General features: G+C 38.2%; 1 protein-coding gene across 5 annotated transcripts in view; it reads right to left on the bottom strand.

The window, feature by feature from the left end:
* Window positions 1-1,458: 1,458 nt before the first annotated feature.
* The window catches only part of DIP2C (disco interacting protein 2 homolog C), a 310,242-nt gene continuing 298,240 nt past the window's right edge, over window positions 1,459-13,460 (bottom strand). For 3 of the 5 annotated variants that reach the window (XM_064637840.1, XM_064637830.1, XM_064637849.1), the window contains 5 exons: window positions 12,743-12,800; window positions 11,561-11,635; window positions 10,523-10,697; window positions 9,256-9,379; window positions 1,459-4,607 (listed from right to left, as the gene is read on the bottom strand). In XM_064637840.1, the coding sequence (XP_064493910.1) occupies window positions 4,355-4,607; window positions 9,256-9,379; window positions 10,523-10,697; window positions 11,561-11,635; window positions 12,743-12,800 (685 nt within the window). In that variant the 3' untranslated portion in view covers window positions 1,459-4,354. The remainder of the gene's footprint in view (window positions 4,608-9,255; window positions 9,380-10,522; window positions 10,698-11,560; window positions 11,636-12,742; window positions 12,801-13,460) is intronic. The other 2 variants (XM_064637857.1, XM_064637821.1) reach the window with 1 other exon arrangement.

The raw sequence follows: 13,460 nt of genomic DNA, 5'->3' as shown, positions 1-13,460 counted from the left end.
AAGCCACCTGCATGCCCACATAGGAGCCACAGCTGGGATTTGCATCTCCAAGGCTACAGAGAGTGTTCTGTGGCTGAGTGGGCTGACTGAGAGATGTGTTGGAGGAAGTTCAAAGCTCCCCCAGTCAGCTCTCCTCTGTCTTTGCTCATAAGGTGACTGGTGAGAATTTGTTGTTGATCCCTGTACATGACCTTCCCTCCCTGCCTTGACAATAATGGTGAATAAAGCAAATTTTTGTGTTGAAAAACAGAAAAGGAAAGCTCTATGGTCTTTTATCAAGCTTTTTTTTTTTTTTCCCAGTTCTTACCTTATAATGAATAAATTATACTGTTCTTATTATGCATGATTCTTCTAACCCTTCAATTTTTATTTTTTTTTGAGATTCCCCACCAGCTTTTCAGTGTTACAGCTACCGTTTGCCAAAACTATTTTTAAAATGTTGACTTGAAATATTTTGACCTTTTAGAAACCCTAATCCCATTGACATAAAACATCAAAAACATTTTTTTTTTTTTTATGAAATGATTAGTAAAATTGAATCAGGAACTACTTGCTGTTCTGCCATCCTCTTCATTCTTTCATCCCTAACTTGCTCTCTTCTTCCCACAATTTTTGGGTTGCACTCTCTGCTCAGGCAAATTGTGGGTCCACAAACCTGTACCTGACTCTTGTGATGAGCAACCTGAAATCTGAGCCATCAGAAATGGGATTTTATACCCTGAAATTCTCAGACAGGCCTCCAAATACAGGAGGACTCAGAATTGCACCCTTTGAAATAACATTTGAAAAATCAGAGCTGGGGCCAAACCTCTTCTCTGGGGACGCTGCTACTCAGTGGCTGGGAGCCAGCTCTGAAACCAAGGTATTTTTGGAAAAGGCCAATGGAAACAGGCAGATCACATTTCCAAGAGGTATCATCTGGTCGCCCAAGGCTTCTGAATCGGTAGGGAGGTTCTAGCCCCACATGTGTGTGACCAAGCAGTAACCCGTATATTTCCACTGGCAGAAAGCTCCAGCAGTGCTGTAACACCTGGATCAGCAACTTACTTAGGCACTTATTAGCAGCACATTAGTAGAAAGACCTTGCAACAAAAGTGATAAGTGACAAATTTGAGGAGTTTTACAGTACTAATGCTTGTTATTGCTTCTCACAAAATGTTACCAAGCTTACAATAATCTTTACACTTTCAGCAAAAATGTGAACAGTATATTTGAATATATTAAAAAGAATTAAAAAAACATTTCACAAAAAACATTTGTTGCCATATGAAAGTCTTTCAGCAATAAATGCCCACACCGGTATTTAAACATTGTTAAAAGTATAATGATTTGTACTAATAAATTATGCAACAAGAGAGGTAAACAAAATAAAATTACAGTATAGCTCTCCATGTTCCTCCACTGAGCATCCGCAGCTCTCGGAAGCTCCATTTTAGATGACTAATTAAGAAACTGATATTTTCAGAGCAACAAAAATAAAAGCTTTTATTTGTTCATTTGAATATAAAACAGGCGTTATCACAGATGTACAAAGCGTACTGGTGGTTTAACATACAAGAAGGTTGCTGTCCTTTGCACATAAAAATTTTTGTTTGAATCTGTGATTGGCTGAGTTACATGAATTTCTCTAACCAGTCACCACACTCTATGAAATAACGCTGCTAACATTCAACTGATAAAAGGGACAGTCTTCCCTTGGGTAAAGTGTCAAGCAGGATTAAATATATATAATAAACAAGCACCATGAGGAATCTGCTCCTGTTTGATTAGTTTTGTGTTTAAATGTTCATTGTGTACCCTCTCTTTTTGTGCATGTGCATCGAGTTGATTACATGGTTTTGTCTGACTCCAAAAGCACAAGGTCACAAGACAAACATTTTATACATTCTCATGAATGGTTTATCTACAGTACAGTTTCTAATACAGAACAATCCTTCTTTATTGCTCAGTCTGATGGTGCTTAAATGTTTCCTTCCTTTTGCTTGCACAACAAAACCAGAAACTCAGTTTATCATTTCTCTTAACTCAGGATTTAACAACCACAGATGACAGGTTGCAGAAGAGAGCTGTTATTAACTGCGTTTCACAACTGCATTGCAGTTCTTTTATTCTCTACAAATGCAAAGTTGACTTCGTGAAGGTTAAAGTGATGCTTTGAACGACAGCAAGATTTGTTTTGCAGTACTGAGATCAGTGATAGCAGGACTTCACAAGTTAGTTCACACACTGCAATTATGTTTGTAATCAATCAACATCTCGTCTGAAACCTTACAACAACTTGCCATTAGGAACAGATTTTATTCTTTTTAGGGAGCAGAAAATGAATTTGACAAAGTATGGGATTGGTCTGCAGAGCATGAATAGGGCTATTCACAGGACAGTGAGGGCGGAAAAGATGGTCTGAAAGAAAACGCGTCTGACGTGGTGAGATGCTCTGTACTGTACATGCAGACTAAAACGTCCCTACCTCTTAAAAAGATTTTTAACAACCAGCATTGAGACTCCCTTAAACGTGATATAAACATGATTACATTTGCCCTGCAACAATCTTAGTCATGCATATCCGGTAATGAGAGCCAGCACATGAACGTCATTTGGGACAATAAGAAAAGCATTCTTGGACTGCAGCTGGTAAATCCCACTCTTGATCACAAACAGGTCAATTCAGTTACAACCACATGAAGGAAGGGGAGGTTTTAAAAAACGGGGCACGGGGCGCAGGGAAGACAACAGAACTGGGGAATCAAACCTCTCTTTTATCCAAAGGTAGTAAAATGAAGGCAGCTGTGATGCATGTTTTCCTACTCTTCTCCCGTGACGGCCTCAGGCTGGAGACCACGGGACTCCTCCGTTCTTTAAACAGGCAGATCGGTTCCTCTGATGTTTTAATGTGTTTAGGGACTAGTTAGCAGATGCACGATTCGTGCCAGGTCGGTTGTAGTGACTGTATGCTCCTCTCTGTTAAGGAATAAATTAAAGACCATCGAAACAATCGTTTCCTGTAAATGTAAACTGGATGCGTTGGCCACCGAGCTATGTGTCCTAGCTGAGAGGCAAATTGATAACTCTGTGCAAATAACCCCGAAATTTTTCCTTATAGCAATAAAAACACCAACTAAAACAATGAAAAAAATTGTGCAACAAAGTTCTGCAGCTAGACAACAGTGCTATTCCTCAACCTGCCTTTTCTAAGTCTAACAAGTGTATGCACATGCCAGCACAAATATTTATTGTTGCCTCCATGGCAAAGAAAAGAAAATTATTGTAGTGCATTTTTAGTCTTAAATTCATTCACTGCCTTAAAGGCAGCAATAATTCCACTTGCTGGTATCTAGAGGATTCTTTTTGACAGGGATACTTAGCAATCCAGGATTGCTTTTTTTTTTTCCAAAAAATTTGTGAGTAACATTTGATTATCTACAGTGGGAGACACCATGCAAGTGACAAGTACTGCATTTTAAACTTTAAAATCTTTTGTCATTAGTGAATTTATATTTCATATATATATATTTGATGTGATACTATCCACTCAAGATAATACAACACTTTGTTTTTATATTAGCAAACATTTCAAGAGTTTAATATTCTTGAATGTTTTTTCTCTTTTATACTTCTAAAGAGATCAAAATAAATTAAACGTTTTGTACATAATTACAGAAGAAGTAGTTAACTTATTTTATCTTTTTAGTTTAGTACAAAGATATTTGCAAGCTCATTGCCGAAATACACCTTATTTATAAATTTCTTCCATTCTAATGCTAACAGCAAAGGCTCTTTGGCCTTTGGGCTTTCAGCATCTCTGACAGAAAGCTGCAAGATTTCTAATTGAAAGGTGCTACTTTGGGTATTCTCCTCGTACCACTACATAGTTTCCTAAGATGTGGGATCTAAAATGGCTTCAGTTAGTAACAGATCTGTATTCATCAGTTTTTTATGACATAGTAAAACAAATGAAGGAAACAATTATTTGTATTAGTATGCAAATTGTTTTAAAAGAATCCATTTGGAGGGCAGAATAAAAAAAAATCTACTTCAGCTTACTTAATGTAAAATACAAAGCCACATTTACTCAAAAAGCAGTATTGTCCAATAAGCAAAAAAAAAAAAAAAGTTTAAAATGGGCTTTTCCAACACACTGAAGGGCCTTACCCCATAGTCCTTCTTTTCTAAAATTTAGTGGTAAAAGAAAACATTTCACATTTTATTTCCTGCCAATCGTGACTGCTTTGAAAAGTCGTTATAGAAACAGTTCCATTCTGATGAGTGTCAGCATCTTATCTGCACACTTTTTTAGTGGACACAAAAAAATTTTATACATCTATAGTAAAGTCCATGGAAGCTTTAAGGTACAAGACTACATGTTGTAGGCCACATAGATGGGATCTAGCTGGTCTGCCAAAAATCCATCTCGTAGGTGCATACGTTGTTTCTCTCCACGGGAGTTGATAGGAATTACACCAATGTCCACAACCACCACCACCCCTACAATCAGATAGTGTTCCTCCAGCACCACGTTGGTGACCAAAGGAACCAGGTCCAAAGCTTCTTGCTCTGATCCATCCAGCTCAACTACAACGACTAATAAATTTGTCCAGGTAAACACCGCACTGGAATGAAAGAAAAAAAATAATATTAGTGGTGGACTTTTTTTTATCCATTTCATTTTTATCCTTTTCCAAGGTTACCTTTTGTTTGGATTCCTTGGGCTCCTTCTGTGGGCTCAGTACAAAGTGTAAGCAGCAAGAGAGAACAGCCCCATGAACTCTCACTTTCATATTGCTGCAATATTAAGTTTTGGGCTAAACTTTACAGAAACTTGCTGGCTATGTAAGGAAGTAGAAAGACAATGTGCAGTTCCCTCTGAAGCCAGAGAACTGCCCCAGCTCTGCTTTGTTCACAGAGTGATGTGTGTGTGTGGAGGTGTCTTCTCTGGGGTTTTTTGAACAGCAGCCCAGAAAAACCAAGGAGGTTAAAAGAGAAGGGACCAAAAAGAACAGCAGGAGAACAGTCTGAGCTGAAAGTTTTGTGGGATAAAACCTGCCTGCTGAAGGGGTGTGGAGCCCTGGGAAGGTACATGGCACAGTGCAGGCAGCACATGGGTCCCCGGTGGCCAGGGCAGGAGCATCCCCCTTGCACTGTCCTCAGCAAACACAGCTACGTGCCTTCTGGACTGGGTTGGCTGCTGTCCAGGCAGGTCAGAGCTCAGCACAAAAAAGCTGCAATTCTTCTGGACCAATTGGTTTCCACAGAAATAAGCTGTGTCTCCATCTGTTTTATTTTGGCTGTTTTCTTTCTGTTGCGTTTAAGGGGACAGGAGTTTTTACATTCCTGATTAACAGTTGAGATGGTCAAGGGAACACCACTATCACCAGTATCTCCTCTTTGCTAAAAGAACTTTGTAAGACTCAAAAATTTTGGTTAAGCCCTTGAGCTGAAGCAGGTAAATTTTGGGTTCTGCTACCTGCCACCTTTTCTGGTTAAGGATAATGAATTTATCCTTCCAAACATGGAGGCTGGGAGGGTATCAAAGTCTGGAATATGCTTCCCTCCATCTTCCTCCCCATATCTCCAAGGTCTCCAAAGCCTCTGACATCTCACAGGAGGTCAGCACAGCTCAGCCACAAAGAGCAATCTTATTCTTCCTTGCAGGTGTTTAAGACACAGACAATGGTTATTTCTTTCTCTAACTTATTTCACAGAATAAATAATAATATTCTACACATGTAAGTCATACATCAAGCCCTGTACTTTACTCTCCTTTACCTTATAAAATAAGGGGATAAGTTCCCAGAACTGTCTTGAGCATAAGGATCTGAAATTTAGAATATATTATGTATATAAGCCACCTTCAAAAAGAGCTACTTGCCCTAAGGTCAATGCTTGATTGAGACAGAAATGCATCGTTTTAGTCTACTAAGACAATTATGAATATCCCTGTACTGTGGAAACATATCTTACTTTGCCCAAAAGTTAGCTATGAAAATGTGCTCTATGTTGGTGCTTGACAGAATGGATTTTAGGAGAAAAGTACTTACTCTTAAAAAAAAAAAAATTAATTTTCAGATCCTGCCAAAGTAGTATATGATTGAATTCTTATGTGGTTATTGATCTGGAAAACTAATGAGCAGCCAAAGCAAGTCTGAACAGGGCTCTTTTGACTTATTACTGCTGTGAAATAAATTTTCATTTGTAATTATGTTTTCACGGACATTCTAGTAAGTTTTGATTGATGCTGCATGTTAACAAAGCAAAGTATCAGTCTGCACAGGTTACCATCTCCAGAGAGGTCCTGGAGTTTTTATGGATTGCTGTACAAACATCTAAATTAGTACTGTATATATTTTAACAAAAAAGCCTGGGGAGGATTTATTAAAATATAAGATAGCGTTTGGAACCATGTACTCCTACCTTGTTACTTCAGAAAGCAATTAATAGCAAGATCAAGGAGCAGGTCCCTAAAACATGGCTTAGAAGAAGTTAGTTTATCTAAATTCAGGAGACTGATTCCCAAAACCTTCATGAAGTTTCTGTTAAGTCCCAGTACCACTGCCACTTTCAAGAGGGTTTCAATTTAATTTAAAACTCATTTCATATGTCATGTTTCTAAGTCACTGGTGACCACTGTAAGTAAAAGGAAATATTGCTTTTTATGTTCTCACCAGTTAAGATGAAGACACATAGGCCAGCATGCATCACTTATGACTACATTAACTTTCTAGCCCTGATGAATACAGGGCTTTACCTATTTGTCATTACGCGGAGGGAGAAAACCACTTCTTAGCAAATTCCAGGAAGCTCTGTTTTATTTATCTTTTGAGGCTTTGATGTTTAATTGAGTCAACAATGTGACTTAATTAAAACACACCCATTATTTTTCAAGATATTTTGTGAAATTAAAAACACTTTCAAAAATGCCTGGTGTAGGTGTAAATCACAATAAAAATGGACTGTGCCACTCTTCTGCTTGTTACATATTGAGACACAGGAGGCCCAGAGACCGTTGATTTTGTGCTAAAATTTTTTAAGGAAAAGAATAATTTTAAATGACCTTTCAGATCTGATCCTCAATGACAGAAGATGCCCAGCAGGATGACATGTCAGTCAACAAGTCACCACTTTCCTCAACAGTGTCAAATGTTACAAAATGAGCATGTGTTTCTTGGAGGTTGTTTTTACAATCTATCAACTGGACATACCCAGTACCCTTTGTTTGCTACAGGAATTGATGCAGTTAAATCCTTAATGGGTCATTGTAACCGAAACAACAACGGCCTCTAACAAGAAGAGAGACTCAGAGTCCCTGTCCACAAAAAGGTATATACAAATTATATATAAAAAGAAAGATTTAGCTGGCTATTATTTTGTCAAGGGATGTTTCACAAAGACAAGAGAAGGGTCTCTAAGAGAAGGTGAAAGAGAAGTTACATGAGAAAAGTCAAGGACAGTCAGGACAAGGACTATGAACGAAAATTCCATGATGTTGACTTGAGAGAGCTGTTAGGCAGAGCATTGGCTAGGAAGAGGCTGGGAACTGTGAGAAGACCAGATGTTGTCACTCTGAACTATTGTGTGTCCCTTTTTGGCAGGGATCTCATCAGAAACACATCTAACTCATCAGCAATCTCTCTTTATGAGGAAAAAAACAACCCTGAAAACTTTAAATATTGATCTTTGGGCAAAGGGGAGCAATAGTACAGAATGCTTTCTGAATTCTTGCTCATGTGCCTTGTACGTTACCACTCAGCTACTGGGAAAAGTTAAGGCACTGAGAATTATTTGCATGTACTTCTACATCCTTGCAGAAATTCAGAGGCCTTTTCTCTGGTCATACCAGCTTACCCCCACAGCCCTCTTTTAGTTGCCACTAACCCACTCAGGATTTCTGTGATTGTGGAACAAAAACGACCACGAAAGTGCTCTCACCAGTTGTGAAAACAGGAACATAACTTAAGCATTTTTGGGTACTGAAACCCACAATGACATTTCTGCAGTGTAATATGGCTACTTTATTCACTGCCCATGAGCTCATAATTTGAGGGGATGCAAACCTCTGACAAATAATTACCGCTGAACACATCAATCTATGAATCTGTGGCCATCTTATAATAAGGCAGTCCTTAAACAGCTTGATCTGAAAACTTTCCATCCACTGCTGATACTGATCTGATGCATTTTCAAGGGCAATTTAATGACGTTCTTTAAGTGTTCACACTGGTCTATATAAGGGCATGGAATCTGGCTCCCTGTGTAATGGGTGGCTGGCACATGACTGAACCACTACTGATGATGCTCTAGGGAGGAAGCAATAAGGCAAAATCTCAGTTAGTCAGCCAAGCAACTAACTGCATTAATTTTAACAGACTTCTAAGAAAAAAGCAAAGTGTTTTACTGAAGAAACCAGTTCAGTTGCTGTGCTTCATTCATTATTAAGCTTCCTGCTATAGGCCATACCTCTGCAGCCAGAATTGAAAAGAAAAGTGAGAGTCACGTCTTATATTCACTAAATTGCTGTGGCTGTTGCGACAGGTTCACTTTGGTTGAAAGGTGAATAACTGAGCTGAGGTTGTGTCAAAACAAAACAACTACCTGACTCAGTCTCCTGATGCAAGAATAATGAAAAGCAATTTGTTCTCATGTTGGCCTCGAAAAATGATTACATTCTGTGTACATCCGAGGATGATACATTGATTAAGACAACATCATTATTAACTCATTGATTTACTGCTTCAATTTCCATTGCGACCTTGATTTGATCACTGCTGCATTTATTAATAACTAATTCAAAAATAACAGTGTGTTCACTAATAAAGTTTATTAGTGTGTTCATTTATTTGAAATGTTCGCTTGCTTACTCCTTTTAGTAACGACACTCCTAAGGTTTCAGTTCTTATCAGTTTGCTTTTCCTGCTTGGAATGTACATCTCAGACTCCAAGAAACAGCTACTGACCTACCTGAGATCTGTTTGTCTCTCTCCAATTAAAAGTTTATCCCTTCACTTGTATTTAAAACCACAAAAAACCCCAAAAAACCAAAAAAAGAAACATACTGAATGAACTTAGCAGAAAACAGTCCTTTCTGATTAAATCTGTTTGTGAAAAGTTTCCATCCTAAGGATACATTTGCAGCTGGGTTATAAATCCTGTGACCATCCCGACAGGCTATTTCCTGGATCAATTGCAATATCCAAGGAAAAAACCCAAATGTTATAGATATTTCAGCTTTTTGTAAGGGCCCTGGTGTTATATAATCCTTACCATTCTGTGATGCTCTTGTGTGCTCTAATTACAGAGGTTTCAATATCGATCGGATGGTACCTCATCCCTCGTAATTCCATGGCTTCATCTAATGCACCCACAACATAAAGTGCATCATGGCGTTCTGGTTGTAAAGGAAAAAAAAGTCAATGATTCTATTCTCCAGTACATTAAATTACAAAAATGTTCACATTAAGAAATAAGTTAAATAAGTATAACATAAGTTATCCTTGAATTTCTGAAACGCCAATGTGATTTCAGAACTAATGAGCATTTTCCATTACTGAGGTGCAATGAAGAGCAAAAAACAGAAGAAAGGAAGGAAGGCAGAAATACTATTCCCATTGGAAGAAGACAAAGGTGGAAATTTTTATTCAAAGACAGTGGCATAAATTCCTGTTTTTCTCCCAGGTGGATGTAGAACAGACTCATTCTTTTTTTAAGGTGCTCTAAATAGACAATAGGGTCCTTGTTTCTCTCTGTTTTTTTGAAAGAGAAAGGACAGATTTCATCCTAACAGTATGGCTAGGAACCCTACTTGGCCAACAGCCCCAACTGGCCAGCTCAGCCACCTCTGCTCGTGCCTTGTGCTTCCCAAAAATTATGGGAAAGTAATATTTTCCCAAGCGCAGACTTGGTGTGCCTGGCAGCGCTGGTTCACTTACATGAGTACACAAGACAAGGAATCTCATTAAAACAAGTAAGAAAATACTGTACCTTCCTCACAGAAACCCACACACCCCACAGCTTCTCCTGCAGGCTACTGCTTGTGTTACATTTCAGTAACCAGCTCCGCAGGTTTAAAGACAGGAAAATCTGAGAAATGGACACCTTCTGTGAATAGGTTTATGACAGAGGAATTATTAGAGGAGGTGGTGGTCACAGGAGGGACAGGGCTCAGACTCCCACCAGGCTTTTTCTACCTGCACAAATGCATTCCTGCGGACACAACTGCCAGAGCAAATGATGGCAGTTTCAGCTGCCTTTCATATTTTTCAAGTTGAAGCACTGGACACATTAACAGTGCCAAAATGTCATTGGTGGAGGGGATTTATAGCACCTGAGGGGGAGCAAAGGAAAAGCAACTGTTTCAGCAGGGAGATCTCACCCTCTCTTTTATTTTCTGATTATTTTAACTAAGGTTTTTTTGCAGTTCTACAGGTTTCACAGATTGAACATGTCAGGTACCGCAGGTGCAGAGATGTGGTGTCAGCCTCAAAATAATCCAGATTATTTGCACAGACCTGGATGATGGGAAAGCTCTTACCTCCATTTGCATCTGTGAGTTCTGTTCTTCTCAGGAACCCCAGATAGCCAGTTCTAGCCCAAATAGTCTGTGTGTCTCCAAAGCTGAGTCTCGAATTAAAATGATCTGATTGCAAAGATTCATCTCCATAGATGGTAAAATACCCACTGGCGTTGTGAGTGCTGTGAACCCATATCTAAGTTAAAAGCAATTATACTGGTATTAATTAAAGTATTCGAGAATGAAGCATTATTGAAAATTCTTGATGCAAATACTTTTAATTATAGCTAGAAAATACTATAAATGTCTATAGACCACAGTGCTCTTCCTATAGTTCCCCCCTCCTGGTTCAGTGTATTTACTCCGGCAGAGCATCCTCCATGAACACCAGATAGACAGATTATTTTAAAAGGTGAAACCCAGGGACCCACAGGGAAAGGTTCATTTCATCGAACTCAAGGCATCATGGAAATTTTTACTATTTCAAATTAATGAAATCTTACAGAAACATTCAAATTAGGTTGTTGTTTTAATTATGACTAAACACATTCTTCATTTTGTTAACTAGATTTTTAACTGCTCGAAAACAACATTTTTTTTCCTCACTGTAGAAAAATAAAATAAATTTGAAAAACATATAGCCTTGCTAAACTCAGTTAATGTGAGTACTTCAGTGCAATGAAGCACAATGATTATAGAGAATAGCACTAGAAAACCATCTAGCTGAAATTAGACTAATCAATAAACTTACTTTTCATGTAAGTTTCCATCAGAATTAGCAAAGCACCAAGTATAAAATACAGTTAGCAAATGCAGATTTTTTTCATTTTTTTAACTTAAGCTATTATTAGCATTTAGCAAGTATGTTACTAGCAATTTTAATAACGATATAAATATTGTGCTCCACACTTTATATACTATAAAGATCAGTAGAATTCACTATTTTCTTAACTGGGCATTTGATAAGATGTATTATAGGAAATCATTAGCATGCATGACAATAGCTTTACCTCTGCAATTTAGTTCAGAGCATACAAAGTTCAAGTTCTCATGACTCACCTCACCAAGATGAGAATCTCCTAAGGGTCCCTTTGTTTCTGGATTAGCAATAATGATACGTACTCCTGGCAGGATCTATTGAAAGAAAACATGAGGTAGTAAGAAAGCAGGTACTGGCTTATGCAATCATATTCTGACTCTTTGTCCCCAAAGAACCTTCATTAAAAACTAGAAGAAATCCTTAAAAAGTTAAAGTAGACTTATAACATAAAAAACTAAAATAATCCATAGATATAATAAATTCTGAGATATCTGGGAAATGCGACAAAACTTCTCTTTGTGAAAGTCCTCTACCAAACGTTCACCTACAATACAAAAATCCTACCAAATGGCCCCAGTCGCTCTGAGAGTACACATTAGGACAGACAAACCCCCCAGTGCTACCCCCATGAACCTTTGGTCTGAAAAAAGAAGCCAGAGGAATTATGCAAACTCTTCAGGATGATGAGATGATCTCATATAAGTGATGTTTAACCACTACAGAGATAGATGTTAAAACCTTAAAATAGAAAAGGAAGCATCCTCTGACTACTAATGTTTGCAGAGCTATGGACAGAAAGCTTTAGATGAGCATCCACAGCATCAAGAGCCATCGATGAGCAGGGAGTGCCTCAGGGGCTCAGTGCAGCACCGATGGCATGTTTTCTTCCTCCCAAAGGCAGAGCACACTTAGCTGTAGACCTCGGTCACCAGCACATGGCCAGACACTGCAGCCAGAGGCAGAGCTGAGAGCAGCACCCCATCTCTGTGAGCTGGTCCTGTGTCCTCACCCTGTCCCCACAGTGATGTCACCTCTGCAAGTGATCAGTAGCCCATGAGTTCAGTGTTGGTCATCTCTAACCAGTTCTTAGTGGAGGTAGGTCTACCTTGAGAGAACTGCCTGCACCAGTATCACATTTCCTGGCTGTTTCAAGAGTGAGACGCAGGGGATGAAATACCTTCTTTTTGCATAAAAGAAGGAAATGATTTTTACACAAAAGAGGGAGGTACAGCTTCTGAGAGGGCAGTAACGCAAAAGTTACCACCGTTGTGCTGTAACCTCAACAGTAAATGAAGGACATCAACCTGCACAGCTGATAACGCCTTCCCCAGCACTACTTTTATGCAAAAATGAACAGAAATGGATATTTAGTGAAAACATTTACCATAAAAGGTACATGTAAATCCTCTTTCAGTACTTACTTTTCCAGACTCCATGAGAGGCAAACTATGTGGAGATCCTCTTTCGACTAAACGAACTCTGTAAAATACACGTAAAATAATATGCATAATACATGGTTGCGTTTATTTGCTTTTCATTAACATTTATTTCTAAAAGGAATGGCTAATGGTTGCAGAGTTTAATGCTATTTCAGGAAGAGATGAAGCTTATATCCTGTAGAACATAATCAGACTCAATGTTTTATATTAGTCAAGACTTATGCCTGGGAAAATAATGAAAAAAAGATGTGTGTGAACGTTTTCTTAAATAATAAATTCTTCAAATGTAGTTGGTGCCTTTTATTTGGTTTTGATAGACTTTTGTAAATGGAATTCCATGCAAAAATTTATTCACAACAAGAGGAATCTAAAATATTGATTTCCCAAAGGAACATCATAAAAGTCAGGGCACAAATACAAAAGCATGTGAACTGAGTGAGCAACCACATTCCACAAGTATCTAACAGTTAAAATCAAAATCATATCAAAATAACTCATAAACTGGCCTCAGCTTCAAATCTGCATTTGCAATCTTTTCATTGTTTTCAATGGACAGTGGTTGATAAACATTTTAATATTAAGAAAAATAATTTAATGAAAAATGTTATTACTGCTGAGGTCAGACCCTTTCTCTGAGTGTGGCTTTCTGGTCATCTCTCTTCCTTAGAGAAATTATTTTCCCATTAAAGCAACAGGAATA

Source organism: Pseudopipra pipra, chromosome 1 (genome assembly GCF_036250125.1).
Source record: "Pseudopipra pipra isolate bDixPip1 chromosome 1, bDixPip1.hap1, whole genome shotgun sequence".
NCBI lineage: Eukaryota > Metazoa > Chordata > Aves > Passeriformes > Pipridae > Pseudopipra > Pseudopipra pipra.
The sequence above is the reverse complement of the archived record's forward strand: the minus strand, read 5'-3'. Positions and strand labels throughout refer to the sequence as shown.